Source organism: Symphalangus syndactylus, chromosome 11 (assembly GCF_028878055.3).
Source record: "Symphalangus syndactylus isolate Jambi chromosome 11, NHGRI_mSymSyn1-v2.1_pri, whole genome shotgun sequence".
NCBI classification, from domain to species: Eukaryota; Metazoa; Chordata; class Mammalia; order Primates; family Hylobatidae; genus Symphalangus; species Symphalangus syndactylus.
This window is the reverse complement of record NC_072433.2, coordinates 83045700-83066302: the sequence shown is the minus strand read 5'-3', so window position 1 is coordinate 83066302 and position 20603 is coordinate 83045700. Positions and strand designations below refer to the sequence as shown.

General features: G+C 40.0%; 2 protein-coding genes across 5 annotated transcripts in view; one reads left to right on the top strand and one right to left on the bottom strand.

Annotated features, from left to right (window-relative positions):
- The window catches only part of RHOBTB3 (Rho related BTB domain containing 3), an 87148-nt gene extending 81812 nt beyond the window's left edge, over positions 1-5336 (bottom strand). For 2 of the 4 annotated variants that reach the window (XM_055233373.2, XM_055233374.2), the window contains exons 1-2: positions 4505-5335; positions 4105-4330 (exon numbers count right to left, since the gene is read on the bottom strand). In XM_055233373.2, the coding sequence (XP_055089348.1) occupies positions 4105-4330; positions 4505-4506 (228 nt within the window). In that variant the 5' untranslated portion in view covers positions 4507-5335. Of the gene's footprint in view, positions 1-4104; positions 4331-4504 lie in introns of all 4 variants that reach the window. The other 2 variants (XM_063612380.1, XM_055233372.2) reach the window with 2 other exon arrangements.
- Positions 5177-20603, top strand: part of LOC129492668 (endogenous retrovirus group S71 member 1 Env polyprotein-like) — a 27901-nt gene continuing 12474 nt past the window's right edge. Inside the window, exons 1-2 of the mRNA XM_055297881.1 lie at positions 5177-5212; positions 16427-16545. Coding sequence (XP_055153856.1) covers positions 5177-5212; positions 16427-16545 — 155 coding nt within the window. The remainder of the gene's footprint in view (positions 5213-16426; positions 16546-20603) is intronic.

Genomic DNA, 20603 nt, shown 5'->3' with positions numbered 1-20603 from the left:
GCTACAGCTAATAACATTTATATTTATTTAGAACTGGGGCCAGTAAGTAATTTATTACAAACACTATTCCTTAAAAATATAATGTTTTGATTTTTTTTCTGTCACCCAGCATGGATTCCAGTGGTGCGATCTCGGCTCACTGCAGCCTCCACCTCCCAGTTTCAAGCAATTCCTGTGCCTCAGCCTCCTGAGTAGCTGGGACTACAGGTGTGCACCACCATTCCAGCTAATTTTTTGTACTTTAGCAGAGATGGGGTTTCAACCATGATGCTCAGGCTGGTCTCCAACTTCTGAGCTCAGGCAGTCTGCCCACTTCAGTCTCCCAAAGTGCGAGGATTACAGTCATGAGCCACCGTGCCTGGCCTGGGTTGATATTTTAAATATAATTTTTCAGTTTCTGTATGAATAGTGATGTGAGGAAAATATCTTTAGGTATCTTAACTCCACTACCAAATAACGTGCAAGTAGTTTTCTTCTCACATTCTAGTTAACTATTAATCATCTGTCCTTTTATGTGGCCTTTGGTACATACTTCTAGGATGTAATAAAGCTAGATTAAGAAAATAGCTAGGTGTGACTAACAGGTCCAAAAGCTGTCGAGCTAAGAAAGTTCAAACTTTGACATATGAGTCTAAAACAGGGTTAACAGTGTTTGAATCAGCCAACCAAGGTCTATGTGACAGAGCTTTTATCCTACGATGGCACATTCTGGAGGAGTATCACACAGCAATGCCCTTCTGAAGAGAGAGCTTCTTCTCATCAGTGCCTCCCCCAGTTCCCCATACCCTCCCAGCCACTCATTTCCCACAAGTACACTCAGAGTAACAAGAACTGCAGAATTTTTTGTCATGAATACCCTATCAAAACTGGGATGCGTATAGTATTTTTGAAGGGAGGTAAAAGAACCAAAAAAAACAACAAAAAAAGGCAAAATATGGACTATAAACAACAAAGGCAAAGGGTGGAACTTGGTAGAGGGTGCAAGGGGGGAGAAGGGAAGTGGGACACAGTGAAAAAAATGGGAAAGCTTCCCAGCAGAACTCTCAAACTGCCAAATCCCAAACCACACAGCCGATTCAGTTCCAACTGCATCTGTTATAGCGTTCAAATTCAAAGTATACAAGTATAACAGAGTGCGTAAGTATAACAAGGAAGGCAAATGAGATAAAAAACTAAACAAAAGTGGGGCCAATATTAAGCAGCCATTTAACTCTGAGAGAATAAATCAAAAGTAGCTGCTTTTCGAATTCCAAATAGTTCAAAATTCCAGAGTTACTGGAGAGGTATGCAGGGAAGAGGAGGACCTTTAAGGGAAAATGTTATGAAAAAATGGGTCTGGGCATCTTTAACTCTGTGGGATTGAGGAGGTGAAGACTATAAATACTTCATTTGTAATCCAAATCAGAGCTTCAAACCCTGCAAAGAAAACTGTAAATCTATTAAACTACCTCACTGCTTTTTGTGGAATATTTTTAATAAACAGTAAAAGATATAGAAACGTGAAATGAAATAATAATGTACCACATCAAAAAAACAGATGGGAAAGAGAGAGAAAGACATACTAAATAATATGCTACGTCTAATGAATCTGCAGCACATTTGTTTTAAAACTGCCAAGTATATAAGGCAAGGATCCAGGGTAAGGCTAAGGATCTATAGAACAGAACTAGGGGAGAGAAACACAGCTATCTCGTTTCAACTTCAAGGCAACAACAACACATCTCTTCTCAAACTATGTCAAAGAGAAAATACTCCAAAGATTTCTAGAATTATGAAGGAAATCAAATTCTCCCACCCCTTGTAAATCAGTTCCAGGATTTCCTCTAGGGGGTTATGCAACACAAGGCTTGGAGCCACATTTGGAGAATTGAACTCATCTTTAAAAAAAAAAATCTGAATTTCTACAGTGAAACTATTTTATTTTACTTGATTGTGGGGCTGCATGTATGAAGTATGAACATCGGTGCCCCAGTGTACTGGTACTGTAGTTGTATAAATCTTGAATGACCTGTGAAAATCTTACTTTTGCTTAGTATTAATATAAGTGATACATAACTATACTAAAGTTATAACTCTTTATTTTTATATTAGCTACCACTTATAGAGCATCTACTAAATGCCAGCCTCTATACTTAGAACTTGACACATGCTAGTTTCTCATTCACTTCTCAGCATAGCTCCAAGAGGCAGATTATTTTATAGATAGGGAAAATAAGGCTGAGAGAAAGTAAGTGATTTAACAAGGACACACAGACCTGAAATGGCAATGTGGGAATCTGAAATCAGATCCTTTTGATATCAAAGGCTATACTCTATCTGCTCTGCTATATTTAATATTCTGATTCCGTACATACGTCAAATAACAGTTGATTAATGCAATCAGCTTTAGTATCTCTGATGGGCTTTACTTACCACCAAGTGAAGAAAAGCACATTATAAAGAACAACTCTAGAAATGGAATCTCATATCTGAAGATCATTATAACCTAGAAAATTGTACCTGGTTACAAACTTGGTGCCTTAAACAGGGCCAGAGTCTAACCAAACAAAAAGTGATTAGCAAGATAAACCATAACAACCAGAATACGGCAAAAATCCGTACTATAGGTGCTTATTTTCTCCATTTGGAAGATTTCATTTAACTAGACAAAGTTTATGGGATCACAAGCATTGCTGTTTGCGAAATTAACAATATAAACCAGAAAGTGTTAACAGCTCAAATTAAATACAGGGAAAGCAATGCTAACAACCTAATGTAGCTAATTTTATTTTCTCTACATTTACTGGATTCACTAAACATTTGTTCAACTGCATGTTGAACCGTTATGTTTTTAGGCTGTAAGATCTTTCACAACGAAAGAGCCCAAGTCAAAGAAATGTTTCATTTGCCTGCATCGACTCTGGCCAGTAGGTTCTCCATCAATACTTCTCATGAACAGCGTCATCACTGTCATAACTAGGGGTTTAATAGCATCTCTTAATTGAAAAGGCCCGTTTTTTATTTTACCAAATTAACATAACTTTCTTCTTTAACTGAAAACTTACACGAGCGAGTGATCTTTTCTTTCTGTTATATGGAACTTTGCATAAGAAATTTTTCCAAGTACATTCTACACATTTTTTAGAATGGCGTGATAGTTTCCTATAGCCCTAATTCAGTTTTTTTAATATTGCTGTTTAAATGTGAAATCTCACACAGTGAAAATTTGTATTTTTTCAGGCACTTAACTTTCTTCTGTTATTAAATGTAACATTTAGCTGAAACATACATAACTCCAATATCAGTAAAGAATTGGAGATTTTCAAATAAGATGAAAGAAAATCATTCAAACATAATGTTATTGTATACTGAAAATACTTACATGTGTCAGAAAGTAAGTTCCTTTCTCCTTAAACACTCAAGAATCGGACTATAATTTATCTACTTCACTACAATTTTGTTCAATTATTACAAATTTTAATTTTTTTTAAGTTTTCCAAGCAACATTAGTAATATTATTTCTGATTTATGAGTCACTAAGACAAACAGCTAATACATAAAGAGTAATTGCATTATTAAAATTAAAAGTTTTCAGAGATCAATTAATAGTGTTATAAATGAGTCATTTAAAATTAACTCCCAGTCCCTGTCTTTTCCTCCGCTTTCCAGAGGAACTATTTCTGAACTGTCCCAGTGAAAAGTATTTTTGCCTGTGTTGAGCTTTGAGAGGGCTGTATTTTTAGAACACTAATATTACACTATCACCCATAGGGTAGGCATAAAAAAACACTGCTTTTTGCTGATGAAACGTAGTGACCCCGTCCCTTGGAGTTGGCACATTTAACTGTCAGCTGCCTACCAAGGGACAACCCACAGTCGTGAAGTGTACCAGTAAGTGCTCCACATTCCCACTGGGGCCTTCTATCTTCCTAAGAGTGTTCTCTGACGGGGCTGTTCCCTGCCCAGTGAAACAAAGGACCAAAGATTTTCTCAAAAATGTTTAAAAATTTGACCCATGTAACGCGGACACTCCACACTCACGGAAGTGGGCAGAAGGGGGAGGGAGGAAAAAAAAGGAAAGAAAAGCTTCTTCAGCCTTGGCGCGGAGCAGCTGCTGTTCCTTACCCAGACGGGACAGTCGTGGACCACCAGCTTGACATTCCCAAACGCACTGGCCTGATACTCGGTGAACACCGGACGCGCGACCGTGCTGGCCGCGTTCAGCAACAAGCTGCTCTCGTCCCCCGAGACGAGAGGGCTTTTCCCCAGGTAAGTGCGGATGAGCCCCGACGGCCGGTTGTCCTGGTGGAACGTGTCCCCCTCGTTCCCCAGCGCCACGATGTGGATGGACCTGCACGGACAGAGGGGGTGAGGGGAGAAGGGAAACACGGTCAGCGCGCGGGTCTCCCCTCAGAACAGGAAGTGCGGAGGACAGTGCGCGGCGAGGATGGGCACCAGCCCCTGTCCCTGGGGCGCACGGCACGCGCTGGAGAGAGACAATGGCAGGACGGCGGCGCGTACGTACATGATCTCAAATCCAAGGGCAGGGCGGCGACTCGGAGAAAAGCAGCGGCTCACGGCCTCGCGGGGCCCCGGGGCGGCGAGTTCACCCGCAATCCGCTCATCCCTGGCCGCGTCCTCCCCGCGCGCCTCCACCGCGGCGGGGCCGACGCACAGCGGGGCCGGGGCCGCGCCAGCCAGCGAGCGAGCTGGGGACCAGGGCGGGCTAGCGGGCGGGGGACAAGCTGCTGCTACTCAGGGAGTGCCGGGGAACATCGCTGGGCGCTGGACCGCCGCGCAGCCCCGAGTGGACGCAGCTGACCGCAGTCCCCTCTCCGCCGTGCCTCCTCGGCTGGCAGCTGTCGCCTCCTGCTGCCGCTGCCGCTGCTCCTCCTCCTCTAGGCAGAGAAGGGGGGTCGGCGAGATCGGGGCCTCCGCCCCCTCGGCGGACTGGGCTCGGGCTCAGCACGTGCCGGCCCTGGGGGTCGGGCGGACGCGGGGGACGCGCTCCCCGCCGAGGCCCTGGAGCTCCGGCGGCGGCGGCTGGACACAAAGGAGCAGCCCGCGCGGGGCGCCGCGGAATATAAATTAATAAATACAACGCCCCAGCCCGAGAGCTCCCGGCCGCCAATCCGACTGCAGCAAGTTTGTTCAACTCGCAAGGCCGTAACCAGAGCCAGGAAAGGGGGGTGGGGCCATGGGGCCCCCGCTCACTCCGGACTGGAAAAAGGAGGTTAGGGAAGCTAGGGATTCCAGCCCGAGTGCCGCCCCAGCAACCCGATTTCCCCCCTCCTTGGCCTTGACCGAAAGTGCTTTACCACGTCTGCCGCTTTGTCATTTGTCAACATGCGCTACAGCTGTTTTCTAAAATCATACTTCTGAGAAAAAATAAAGGCAACATTCATGCTGCTGCAGAAAAGGTTCTTTGTTCACACACCAATTAATTTGCTAATGTCGCCTTGGGGGGATTATTTACTATTTCAAGCTATATTTAGCGTATTTTACCGAAAACGTCAGGATTTTCAATGCTGGGATTTTTAGTGTGATCGTTTTTAAAGGAAGTTATGTATGGGGGTTTAACGTGTTGGTAAGTTAAATGCCAGTTTACTTGGAGATTTTTCTGTACACGTTATGGCCACATATTTAATAATAGCTCCGCAGACCAACTGAAAACATAATCATCTAAATGCAAAGATACTTTAGATTCTTTCATAATAATGCACTGAAGTAAAGGCTATGAATATCCCTAACGTGCTTCAAACTACCTCGATACAAGCGAACACTGGGATCCACTTACTAACACCAAAATGGGCCAGGGATTACTCTGGGGTTAGACTCCTCCATACAGTATTAAAATTCTAACCAGTACCTTACTCTGTGTTGAAAAGAGTTCTTGCTTATCCTTTTATCTATTTATTTTTCCCTTCTGTAAAATTGGACTGTTTCTTTTCTCAACTGAGCTATTTTGAGGGTATGAAAGAGGGGGTATTGAGTAGGGCAGTAAAAAAACTAGGGCAACAGCTTTTTATTATGGGCCCTTATTGCTCGGTTGAAAGTAGTTTAATAGTTTCTCGTGCTCAGAGAGGATATAATCGGAGACATTCTTTATGTGGTCACTGTTTTTTTTTTTTTAAATCTAATTTCCCTTTGCATTTTCTATGATTTCTCTTTTAGGCTCTAGAACCTAAACCATCCTTAACAATTCCAGCATGCAGGATCACTTTTTCTCTTGGGTTAATGGAAAATATATTTTCTCATCAGTCTCTTCCAGAAACCCATAAGTCAAAAACAAGGACACTAGAATGGATGAATGGATAAAGAAAATGTGGTATACACATGTAATGGATGATTAGCATTTAAAAAAGAAGAAAATTCCTTCATAAACTACAACACGGATGAACCTTGAGGACCTTGTGCTAAGTGGAATCAGCCAGTTGCAAATCACAAAAAGTGATTCCATTTATATGAGGTATCTAAAGTAGTCAAACTCTTAGAAACAGAAAGTAGAATAATGGTTACCAGGGGCTGGGGAGAGGGGAAAAGGGGGGGTTGTTCAACAGGTATAGTGTTTCAGGTTTGCAGGAAGAAAAAGTTATAGAGATCTATTGCATGAGGTGCATATATAGTTCATACTATACTAAACTATAGAACTGAACACTGGAACATTATTAACTAAACACTAGAATGTGTACTGAATATTAGAACATGATTAACATGGTAAATATTGTTATATTTTATGACAAAATAAAAATATTAATACAAAAATGAAACAAGAAAAGACACCAAAGTTGCTGACAATTTGGAAGTGTCAGAAAGGGAGAAATTATTCATTTTTTCCTTAGTTACTGAATAGGTGAGCCAAGCCTGTGCTGGGTAGGCATAGGAGATCCCAAGATACATAAGACTTGGTCATTGACCTTAAGAAGCTAAGGCAATTTGTTACCAGAAAGGGGTCTCAATCCCGACTCCAAAAGAGAGCTCTTGGACCTCCAGCGAAGAATTCAGGGCAAGTCCATAAAGTGAAATCAAGTTTATTAAGAAAGTAAAGTAAAAAATAATGGCTACTCCATAGGCAGAGCAGTGTCATGGGCTTCTCGACTGAATACATAGTTATTTCTTGATTATATGCTAAACAAGGGGTGGATTATTCATGAGTTTTTCTGGAAAGGGTGGGCATCTCCCAGAACTGAGAGTTCCTCCTCTTTTCAGACCACATAGGGTAACTTCCTGACGTTGCCATGACATTTGTAAACTGTCATTGTGCTGATGGAGTGTCTTTTAGCATGCTAGTGCCTTATAATTAGCATATAATGAGCAGTGAGGTTGACCAGAGGTCACTGTCACCACCATCTTGGTTTTGGTGGGTTTTGGCCGGCTTCTTTACCGCATTCTGTTTTATCAGCAAGGTCTTTGTGACCTGTATCTTGTGCTGACCTTCTATCTTATCCCGTGGCTAAGAATGCCTAACCTCCTAGGAATGCAGCCCAGTAGGTTTCAGCCTCGGTGTACCCAGCCTCTACTCAAGATGGAGTCGTTCTGGTTCAGACGCCTCTGACATATTAATTAGTTTGTGAATATTAGCACACTCAATCCTTTTGAAAACATTCTAGTTCCTTAAGTGATTATGACACAGGCCTAGGCAGTCAGTGAAAGAGATAGGTACAAAGTAAAGGTAAGTTCAGTGAATGTTAGGAAGAGATCTGTGCTTTCTGTGTCAGATAGAAGTTCATAAAGTAAACATTGTCTTAGGTCTTAAAAGATTAAGAGTTTGTTAGATTTGGAGGAAGAGGAGGTTAGAAGGGAAGGAGTACTTGAAAGAACTGGACAAACATCACATGCAAAGTTATAAAGAAATGGAAGATTATGGCTTGTCTTAGGAACAGCAAGAGATGAAGTTAGTGCTGGCACGAAGGTTTCTATATTAAAGCAGGCAGAAAAAAGAGTGGTGGAGGCTTCCCAAGAGATTTCTGGAGTCATACCTGGTGATACTAAAGCTACAAATTGAGTATCTGGTACAAAGCCTGGCTACATACTCACCAAACCTGTTTTCTCTTCCAAGACAGCTAAATGACGTTTCTCAAATTTTGTGCATATAGGTAGGGCCACATGATTAGTTCTCATCAACAGAATATGATCCCTGCTGAGCAGTAGAGAAGTGTGTCTCTCCATTCTCTTTTATCTTCCTGTCTCAACCACATGAAGTCAGGTCAACCTTGAAGCCAGGTGTTTGAAGCTATTAGCACTGCAGTGTGGAACCAGTCCTTGAATGACTAGTTACAGCAGAGCCTCCTCACAGCATGCATTGTACTGTGATTTGAGTGATAAATAGATCTTCAGTGAGTTGAGCCAGACATTCTGAGGTCAATTATTACAGCAGTTAGTGTTATTTATCTTGGCTAAAAGAATATCACAGGTGGTCCATTTCCTGATATCTTAAAGATCTTTTCATAATTTTCTTATGACCACTTTTTAAAAGTTATTTCCCTTTTATTTTAAATTTTTATTTGGTTTATGTATTTGTAGTTTCTCTCATTAGCACATTTAAAAAATTTTATTTTACCAGTGTTAACAGAACAGATATCACGTGTCCTCCAACCTCAAGGTCACTGGGGAACACACAGGAAGGGCTTCCAACCCAAACAATATTTTTTTCATATTTTAGTGGCTGAAATGCCACCATTTCATATTTACTCTATTAGCTGTTCTTATCCCTAAATAAGATGTAGCATAAAGTACAGTGAGGATGTGTAAAGTAATTCGGTGGGCTATTACTAGTCCCCAAATTGTGAATATTCATATACCAGTTTTTGAAAAACGTCTTGGTTCCTTAACAGCTGGAGAGGAAGTAAGCGTTGGTGAGGGCAGGCCTAGAGATCTAGGCTTGGCAGAAGATTTTTTCCAACTATGTTTCAAGGAAAACTAGGTTTCCATAGAAGAATCTTCAAACCAGCTTGAGGAGGTGGCAGAAAAAGAGTAAGCAGTGAGACCTGAACTCTGACACGTCAGCTTAAAGCCAATCAGAGCAGTCTTATTGCTATCTTTTTAAAAAATATTAAAGTTTCGTATTCATTTTCATAAAAAAGATGGGTTTTCTAAGGTTAAAAACAAACGCAATTTTTAAGACCACTTATCTAGAGCCAGAGTCTTCAAGGTGGGGTACAGAAGATGATCCCTGAAATTCCAGAATAAACTTCTAATCACACACATTATTTTTTTGCCGGAAAAAAAAAAAAAGGGAGAAAGAAATTAAGCTTTACTACTAGTTAATGTCGGGATTGATGCTCGTACCCCAGGTTGACCAGTAAGTGGGCAGACACAAGGAGTGCTGGGGGCATGGCAGCAATAGGATGCACAGAGAGGGGTAGCCGGAGGGCTGCCTCCTTTGTTCACTTTCAATATATTGCCACATGTTGCAGTTTCTGTTTCTAAGGGGACTTATGAATGATATTTAAGTAAACTACTGTTACAGCAGGAACCAAGGGAGACAGTGTTAAAAATGCAAGAACAAGCAAAAACACCCAGCCAAGCTGATGTTTCTGACACTCTTTGGGAGCCACATTGCAAGGTAAAAAACCGACGACTAATCAGATTTGCCAAGAAGTTGACCATAATAATGGATTATAAAGAACACTGTTTTAAGTATGAATTTACGACCATTCTTGCTAACATTGATTTCATCCTAAGTGCATGTTATAGTTAATAGACGATGATATTCTGAACTGATTACAATTAGCTAGCAACTTAAAAACTAAACATCGAAGTATTGAAGGCGAACTCAATAAAGTTTCTAGCATGTTTAAGTAGTGTACTATATACAAGTCAATACTTTCAAGAAAAGTCACCAAGAATAAATGCTACAAAGTCTCTTCTGAGCTTTCTTAAAAATGAAAGTCAAAAAGCAACACACTGTTGGGGAAATAGTTTTCTTCTTGCCAAGATAAAAATATCTAAAATAATACATAGAACACAAATGGAAAAAAACAACTGCATTCCTTTGTTAGCAAATACCTTGAGAATATTCACATGAAGTTTTGCTAAAATTCCAGTCATAAGTATTTGAACAAGTTAAACAATGTGGGAAGTTTACTATAAGGTTAAACTGAAAGCACAGATGTTTTTAATATGTTCCACTTTATGGTATTTGAGAAATTCTGTTTCAGTGTAGTATTTACTACATTGTGTTCCAATAAATGAAATACATTTTGAAATAACTTTTTTTTGTGATCCACTAAAGAAAAGCTGTAGTAGAGAAGACATATTTTCTCTTCTACATCTTTTGACAATACTGTAAACAATAATTGACTGTTTAAAAATAAAAACTGTGTTTTATGCAAAACTTCTTTACGTGTAACCACTGATGGATTAGTTGTTTTGACTAAACATCAAAAAAAAGAAAGAAGAATTCCAAGCTAACATTACAATGAGGGCAACCACATGAAATTCATTCACAGCATATCTCCTATGCAATTTATTCTAACAAAGAAGTTGGAGCCAGAATACACAACACTGTAAGAGGTTATACAAGTAGTTAATTTTGTAGAAACAAGAATTTTATAGCAGCTTGAAAAAGTTTTTGTTGTGCAATACAACACACATAAAAAAAGTGCAGAAAAGTTATGCAGATGATTTAATAAATAATTATAAAATAAACATTCTAAAATCTCTCAGGTCAAAAATGAGAGCATTCTCAGTGCTCACGCAAAGGCGTGCGCTTGTGTGTGTGCACACATGGCGCCCCTCTTCAGCTACAGCCCTCTTCCTCTTTCCCTCAGAGATAATAATGAGCCTGGCTTTTGTAATTATTATTCATTTTTCATTAGATTTTTACAACCTCTACGTGCATTCCTAAACAGATATTTTGGTTTTGCTTCCTTTTGAACTCTTTCTAAGTGAGATCACACTGTATGTATTTGTGCTTTGATTCTTTTACTCATCATCATTTGTAAGATTCAATGGTGTTGATGTAGCTGTGGTTTGTTTTTCTCCTTTTCATTGCTGAATAGCATCCAATGAAAATATATGCCACCATTTATTTATCCATCCCATTGTAGACAGACTTGTGGGCTATTCCCAGGTTTTTGCCTATTATAAACAAGCTGCTAGGATCACTTTTGCTTCAAAATGTAGTATATTTGTGGGTGTGCTGGGTCACATGGCGTGTGTATGTCCAGGGTTCTACACATAATTTTTTTTTTTTAAGACGTGGGGGTCTCACTTTGTTGACTAGGCTAGACTCAATTGATTCTCTCACCTCAGCCTCCCAAGTAGCTGGGACTACAGGTGCATGCCACCATGCCCAGCTCCATAATTCTTTATATACTTAAGTATACTTACCATGTACCAGGCATTACATTAAGTGCTTTGCAAATATTGACTCATTTAATTCTCACAGCCACCCTATGGTAGGTTCTATTATTATCCTAATTTACTAGAGAGAAAATGGGGCACAAAGAGGTTAAGAAACTTGGCCACCTGAAAAAAAAGGCAAGAAACTTGTGGATTACCTGCGGTCAGGTGTTCAAAACCAGCCTGACCAACATGTTGAAACCCCATCTCTACTAAAAATACAAAAATTAGCGGGGCGTGGTGGTGGGAGCCTGTAATCCCAGCTACCCAAGTAGGGAGTAAAGGAGCTGGGATTCCAATTCAGACAATTGGCCCCAGGGTCTGTGCCCTTACCCAGTGTTTGAAACTACCTCCTTCATTATGTAATGTTTGTGATTGAAAACAATGCATGTAACCTATAAAAACTCTTCTATCTTATAGAATTTTCTAACTCCCTAAACATTTTCCAAATATAATTTCAGTCAGTTCTGAAACTATGTGTTAAACATGTAAAAATGTATTACACTTCTGATTAGTTTCAGAAACAGATGAGTAACATTTTGCAAGTGGGAAATATATTCATCAAATATCAACAAAAACCTTTGCATAATGGGACTGAAAAATGAGAACCATGAAGCAGCTCTTCATTAAATTCCACATATCTTTTTAAGTTCTTTTCAGAGAGCCTTTAAATAAACTAATCATAAAACCAGATAACTGTATTGCTGTGTCATAAAGTATAAACCAAGATTTTAAAATGAGACATATTCAATTATCCTTCTCCCTGTAAAGCTTTATTCACAATAACTTTTGAGAGGAAAATTTCATAATGTTTGTGTCATTATCAAATAATGTATCACCATTAATACATTAAACTATGATTGACTTGATCTTTATCTCATCTATTAAAAATTTTCTGTTTGTGTTTTATTGTATTCATAGTAATATATGCATGTAATTTATAGCCCTTGGGAGTGTGCTCACATTTTTTCCTGATGGGGTGCTCGGTCAAAAAAGTTCAGACTCCTGGCTGGTGCTTTGGGCTGTGCTCTGGAGGACAAGCTTAGAGACACCACAGTGAAGCTGGGACTGCCAGGATGCAGAACACAGCGCTGGGGTTGGCTACTGTGGTAAGGGAGGCTGCGAGACAGGAAGTAAAGGAGAGATAGGGAAAAGCAACACAGATGAACTGCAGACTCACTTGCCTAGAAATCAGCTCTGTGAAAAATGTATTTGTATTGTTTTAACTAATCTAATGGGAGACAAAGTGTGCAAATTTACACAAAATTTATAAATTTCAAGATTAGCTTTTTTAAAAAAACAAACAAACAAACAAAAACAAGAGTTTGCACGTACTTCATGAGAGTAACTAAGCAAAGTCATTCACCAAAGCCAATAACCATTTAGTCAGTCTTCAGCAAAGCTGACTTTACTCATTTTATTCCCTGGGTCATTATTCCCAGAGAAGGAGCCTACAGTCTTCTTCTAAATTGTCGATTTCTTTTAAATTGCAAGGCTGTAATCTCAGTTGTGTTTGGAGAAGTCAAAGCGAGAATCTACAATAGCCTTGTCCAACCTGTGGCCTAAGGGCCGCATGTGGCCCAGGATGGCTTTGAATGTGGCCCAACACAAATTTTTGAACTTTCATAAAACATTATGAGATTTTTTTTTTTGCTATCTTTTTTTTTTAAGTTCATCAGGTATCATTGGTGTTAGTGTAGTTTGTGTGTGGCCCAAGACAATTCTTTTTCTTCCAGTACAGCCCAGGGAAGCCCTGATCTAGAATGTTATGTGCACGTGAAATCCAGCTATCCCAAACTCTTTCAGAAAATGTCTATGTTTGTTTCTTTGTTTGAACCTCTGTTATCCAGCCACCTCTATCATTGTGCTCAGTGATGTTTAAGACGATTGTTTGGTTTCGCAGTTAAAATATTACTTAAAAATAGCAGAACTTACATTTCTTTGAATCAGAACTCCCTGTTTCTACTAGCATTTTTCAAAGGATTGAACTCCACAGAAATCTGGTAATCTGGCCTTTAATATGCCTGCTCTGTTATTTAGCTGTTGAAAAGCGATAAGACTCTTTTAGGCTGGGCGCAGTGGCTCACGCCTATAATCCCAGCACTTTGGGAAGCCGAGGTGGGAGGATCAACAGGAGTTCAAGACCAGCCTGGCCAACAAGGTGAAACCCTGCCTCTACTAAAAATACAAAAATTAGCCGGGCGTGGTGGCAGGAGCCTGTAGTCCCAGCTACTTGGGAGGCTGAGGCAGGAGAATCGCTTGAACCCAGGAAGCAGAGATTGCAGTGAGCCTAGGTCGTGCCACTGAACTGCAGCCTGGGTGACAGAGCGAGACTCCATCTCAAAAAAAAAAAAAAAAAACTCTTTTAAATTATAAAATACCACCCCCAGGGATGTATATAAATAAATACAAGTATTATTATCAAGCACCATTGATTGTGTATTATATAGTTATGCATAATTTTTTTTGAAGTTTTCCATTTGTAGTCATACAGGAATACAGTATGTTAGCGTTAAGTGGTTTAATACTTTGCAAGTATATCTTCTTTTCAATGAACTCTAATATGTTAAAAGATAGATTTTGTTCAGTATTGCTATAATTTGACTCATGTTTTAACTGTATTAAAAGCCTTCCCCATCTCTTGCACTCCCTTTGCTTGCTGTGTTGTTTACATGCATCTCTGCTATGGCCATCCATTGGGTACTATCCCAGCTGGCACATTTTACAAATATGCTTAGAAATGTTCTCCTTTTTTATTCAGAAGCTATCACAGATAATTTCCCTTGACCTTGTCTGCCCTCACACAATACATTTGGTCCTCATTTTTCTCAACTTGTTTACAACTTTTCACTTCTCACTCTATAATCCTGTCTGCAGTTAAAAATTTGATTTTACAGTTAATAGTAATTAAAATTTTCTTAGAGATTTTTTTTTTTTTTGAGAAAAGCCCTGCTAATGCCATTATATATTAGGTTGGCAGTTCTACCCCTCATGAATTTTGGCATTCTAATAGATCACCTAGCTGAAACATTTAACAATTTTGGCTTATCTTACAGACATTTTTTCACTTCGTGTTTTTTTTTTTTTTTTTTTTTTTCCTGCACATTACTCTCTCCTGAGATTCTCTTGGACACATTCTTACTTATTGTGATCTTCATGTTCCTTTTTTTTTTTTTAATGCTCTCTCTGAGTAGAAGCAGATATTCCTCTTTAGAGCACCTTAAATATTTAAAATATTAAGCTGGGACCTAAGTAATGTCTCTGATTGATATTCTCTCCTCTTTTACCTTCAAATTAAAACATATGCCTTTGTGTAATCATTACCATCTTTCCAGCTATACTACTAGTTTCTTTTCCCTGGCTATATTTAGCTAGATCCAAACCTCCTGCCCAGTCAGTAACTGTCACAACTCCAACAAGGCCCATCCTGTTTCTGCTAATGAAGGAGTGTTTTCAATGTTCATCTTCAGCATGTTCTTGTGTTACCAGTTCTAGGACTTGGGTAGGACAAGGGCACTCTCCATCTACATTAAAAGACATTTAGACCTTTCTCAGTGATGTGATAAGTACAGAGAGCCAAGCAAAGGTCGTTCTGGACTAATCTCAGTGGCAAGCAGAGCTTTTCAAACTTCTCCACTAAGTTAGAGATACCTGAACAAAGCCTCCACTATTCCCATCCCTAAACTCTCATTCAGGCTGCAACGTAAATAGTGCAGCACAAGCCCTGATTTCTTCAAAATCTTCCCAAGGTTTTTTGCCTTTAAGTCATAGTGTATCCTTATTGATTTAATATAAAAATAAGGATTAATTACCACCAGGTAAAATTAAGGGATGTGCCATGTTTAGACTGTGACTTTTATTTATACACTTTGGTTTACCACCATAGAAATTGACAAATCATAAGAAGAACCTATTAAATTCTAAAGAGCCAGAAAATCTTTTTCTTCAGTAAAATATGGCAACAAATGACATTTTGTTGAACAAGTTAGTGCACAATTCTTTTTGTAGATGAACAGAAACAAAAGAATAATCAGTCATTGTTACTAGAAAGCTTGTCATATTGGCAAAAATCTGTTTTTACTGATTATTATGTCTAACTCTTCAGAATCATGGGAAAAGTCTATGAGTCTATCTATGAATAAAAAGAATGAGACATTCAGAAATGTGAAGCCCTGGTATAACATAAGAAGCAGTGAAGTATAGTGTAATACAAATAAAACAGACAAAAAAAAAAAAAAAGCAGAGTTTACTTTGCTTCATTTTGTTTCAGCACAAGCATTTTAGTACTCACTAGCTGTAGCCTTGAAATGGAACAGTCTGTTACTAGGCCACCACCCACAAACAGTCACAAACTGAACTGTTAGTAACTCTCCATGCTAGACTCTAGAGCTAGGAGACATTTTCAGCCAGTGCATTTTATTAACTCACTATGATCTAATATAAATTCCTCAGTCCTTTTGCATTAACTATGATTACAACAATGTTTTGCTAATGATCCCCATCATAATCTCAAATATTTTTATTGCAGGAAGTGAAATTGATCTAAATAGAGTCACTATTCTAAACAACTGAGCTAGAAATATCGTGGGGAGAGGCCAGCTGGGCTGCTCAGGCTGGCCTCAGGATGACATTGCCTGTTAAGTCACATTATCCAAGACTCATTCTTCAGTTTTGCAAGTTCAGAAACTTTATTTTGTCAAGGTGCCCAGGGTTGATCTCACTCAGGGGACTAGGTTTGTCCCAATCCAATGCACAAGAGGCCAATGTGTAAACTAGAATACTAATTTGCTCATTTGTAATGGGACTCTCGACTATTAAAGGGGTAGAAACTTATAATAGGTAGCTGTCTTCCCTTATGGGAAACTCTACATGGGAAGCCCATTATTATCTTTTCAGTTCAACACACACTTTTAAGCACCTGGAGTACAGGTCATTTTGATCCCAAGGATGTTTTGTATCTATAAACACTTTTATTAGAACTACCCCAACACCGAGTTATCACAGAGAGATATCATTTCCAGAGCAAACTGCATTAAGCCAATTTACGCCTTGACCAATTTTCTAAAATTTTCTCTTCTGATTGGCAGGTTCAGCCATTTAGGAAAGACTGGTGACCTATCTGCATGATGGCATTAACTACAAGGATCATCCAGGGGCCACAGTCACAAAGCCAGTCTCTGAATATGGTTCTTCAAAGAAATCTTACAAGTCTCTGAACAGGTATGCAAATAATTGCATGTAAGGTATATATGTTTTTTACTATTAGATTCTCATATCAAGTAGTGATGTAAAAACTTGGAATCTCCAGAGCTAGACCAATACTGCTCACTACCCAGTATCAGGGTATTACTAAAATGAATTCTTGAAAATTTTATAGCCAGTTTAACCTAACTTGCCCCATTCCCTGATAGCCTTATTACAGGCCCAGCTGTAACTTATCTTGGCCATCTAGGTTTACCCATCTAGGTTTACCCATGCTTTGCTTCCTGCCGAATCTTTCTAGTTCACCTTCTGGAATTCCATTCTGAGTAGAGAGGAAGAGCCAGTTAATTACTCTTTCATCTTCCTGAAGCACTTCTGTTCTTCTGAGATTCAAGGAAGACATTTACTATACTCCCGTCTCTCTCTCCTGTTGCTGTCATTTAGCAACCTCCCAGTCAACCACCTAACCTCATTCCGGAACCTCAACACACACATTGTTCATTAAATGCTCAGTATCTAGCCTCTGTCTTTCTCTCGACCCCAGATATGTCCATGTCCTCTATGATCTCAATGTCCTCATGAACTCCTTCTCAACATCTCAGACTCTTTTTCCATGATGACCTTCACCTCCCCTCCATTTGATACCTCCTTACCATGGCCAGACCCTAGATCACTGCCTGCAACAGCTCCACATCTAAAACAACACATTCAATTATCCAACAACTTGGACAAGCAGCCTTCTACCCTGTTTTCATCATGCAGTTGCTCCCTGCTTGTGCTCTCCTGGGACCTCCTAACTCTTGACCCTCCTGCTTTCTCCCTCTGTGCTAGACCTCTTCTGTCTTCGTTTTCTTCCCTATCCAACTGAGATTTCATGCTGCATCTCTTGTTTCTGTTCTCATAGCCCTGTTCTATTGTTTTTCAGTCTAAAACCCCAACCCTGGATCAACCTTAGTGTGTGATTTTTCAATATCCATATCTGGGTTGTAAAATATTGCTGTAGAAAATCTCAAAATAGTGCGTATTGATGGCACTGTAAATTCATGGCCTCCAACTTCAGTTGAGCATTTGGTATTGCCTGGCTCTCCAAAGTGGTTCAAGTCTTCTCACTTACCCCTGTCTCTAACTTTGAAATCTCTTCCCTCAGTCTCATGTTTTCTGTCAGAGAAAACGGAGGCATCAGCTGGGGGAACTTCTCTCAGCTTCCCACAATTAGCTAATAAATTTGCATGTAGCCACATCCGTTCTTTACTTTTTCCTCCCGTCAAAATGCAATAAGAATGCCTTATCTGATTTCAGGCTGATCCCTCTGATAGTGCCTTGTGTAGACCTTTTTTTTTTTTTTTTTTTTTTTGTGAGACGGAGTCTCGCTCTGTCGCCCAGGCTGGAGTGCAGTGGCGCAATCTCGGCTCACTGCAAGCTCCGCCTCCCGGGTTCACGCCATTCTCCTGCCTCAGCCTCTCCGAGTAGCTGGGACTACAGGCGCCCGCCACCACGCCCGGCTAATTTTTTGTATTTTTTAGTAGAGACGGGGTTTCACTGTGGTCTCGATCTCCTTTTAATTTGGAGGGACTGCACTGCATCTATTTCCCCTTTCTTCTCCCGTCTTCAACTTTTATCTCTCTACTGCTTTTGCTGTTAGCATTTAAACATATGCAAGTCTCTAGCTGTTATTCTTTCTTCCCCATATGGCTAGAAGCAACTTTTTTTTAAAGAAAAAAAAAGAGAGAAAGTATCTTTTAGTTCAGGGTTATTTAACTTTTTCACTTGTTAAGACTTGTATAATGGTCTATAACATACTTTCTAGTGTTTAAAGCAAACTGGTTTTAAATGCTACAAAATTGCTCACCTGGAAAATTATTTACCACTTAGCATTCAAATATATTATAAGTTCTTAATTACTCAGCATTGTTTTCTTCTTTAAACTTTTAAATTACAAAATATACAAAAGGCATAAAACATAAATGTATAGTTTAATGAATAACTGTAAAACAAATACCCACTTAACTGTCATTAAGGTCAAGGAAATAACCCCATCCTATATGTCCCTTCTAAATCAATCTTCTCACCCTTCTAGAGATAACCACCATACTGAATTTTATTATAATGATTCCTCACCTTTTCTTTTAACCCTTTGTTTGTCCCTCCAGGCCAGTTCTTCCTCTTTTCCATCCTGCTGCATCCACTGGGAAGCTAGCTTGTATATCGACAGATTCCTTTGGCCTCTGGCTTCTAGTTAGGTTTAGTCAATGCAGAGATCAGAGGGAGCAGAATGAGACAGGATATTTTCTTCCCCTGGCTCCTCCCCTGCAGAGTCTCCTTTGTCACCAACTGTATAAGCTGAGTTATCTGGAGTAATAGAACCAACATGATGTGTGTATATATATATGTGTGTAGTGTGTGTGTATATACAAACATACACATATATGTATATAATGTAAATAGATACATGTTTGTGTGTGTACCCACACACATATGCACACATATACACATACATATCTATATACTGAGAGACAGAGAGAGAGAGATTTATTTTAAGGAATTGGCTCATGCAATTGTGGAGACTCAAATAAATCCACAATCTACAGGGTAGGCTGGCAGGCTGGAGATGTAGGGAAAAGTTGCAGTTTGAGTTCAAAGGCAGTCTGCTGGCTGAAATCCTTCTTGGTTGAGGGAGGACAATCTTTATTCTGTTAAGGCCTTTGGCTGACTTGATGAGTTCCATCCACATTATAGAGGGTAATCTGCTTTATTCAAAGTCCAGCAATTTAAATGTTAATCTCATTCAAAAAATAACTTCACAGAAGCAACCGAATATATGGACCCCATGACCCAGCTGTATTAGTCTGTTCTCATACTGCTAATAAAGACATACCTGAGACTGCATAATTTATAAAGTAAAGAGGTTTAATGGACTCACAATCACAGCAGAAGGTGAAGAAGGAGCAAAGGCATGTCTTACATGGTGGCAGGCAAGAGAACATGTGCAGAAGAATTGCCCTTTATAAAACCATCAGATCTCATGAGACTTATTCACTATCATGAGAACAGCATGGGAAAAACTCACCCCCATGATTCAGTTACCTCCCACTGGGTCCCTCTCATGACACGTGGGGATTATGGGAGCTTCAATTCAAGATGAAATTCTCATAGGGACACAGCCAAATCATATCATTCCACCCCTGGCACCTCCCAAATCTCATGTCCTCACATTTCAACGCCAATCATGCCTTCTCCACAGTTCCCCAAAGCCTTAACTCATTTTAGCATTAACTCAAAAGTCCACTAGTCCAAAGTCTCATCTGAGATAAAGCAAGTACCTTCCACCTAGGAGCCTGTAAAATCAAAAGCAAGTTAGTTACTTTCTAGATATAATGGGGGTACAGACATTGGGTAAATATACTATTTCAAATGGGAGAAATTGGCCAAAATGAAGGGGCTACAGGCCCCATGCAAGTCCTAAATCCAGTGGGGCAGTCAAATCTTAAAACTCTAAAATCATCTCTTTTGACTCCATGTCTCACATGCAGGTCATACTGATGCAAGAGGTGGGCTCCCATGGCATTGGGCAGCTCTGCCGATGTGGCTTTGCAGGGTGTAACCCCCCCTCCTGGCTGCTTTCATGGGCTGGCATTGAGTGTCTGTGGCTTTTCTAGGTGCATGGTGCAAGCTGTCGGTGGATCTACCGTTCTGGGGTTTGGTGGATGGCAGCCCTCTTCTCACACCTCCACTAGGCAATGCCCCAGTGGGGTCTCTGTGTTCGGGCTCCCACCCCACTTTTCCCTGTGCATTGCCCTAGCAGAGGTTCTCCATGAGTGCTCTGCACCTGCAGCAAACTTTTGCCTGGACATCTAGGTATTTCCATACATCCTCTGAAATCTAGGCAGAGGTTCCCAAACCTCAATTCTTGTCTTCTGTGTACCTGCAGGCTCAACACCACATGGAAGCTGTCAAGGGTTGGGGCTTGCACACTCTAAGCCACAGCCTGAGCTGTACCTTGGCCCCTTTTAGCCGTGGCTGGAGCAGCTGGGATGCAGGGCACCAAGTCCGTAGGCTGAACACAGCAGGGGGGCCCT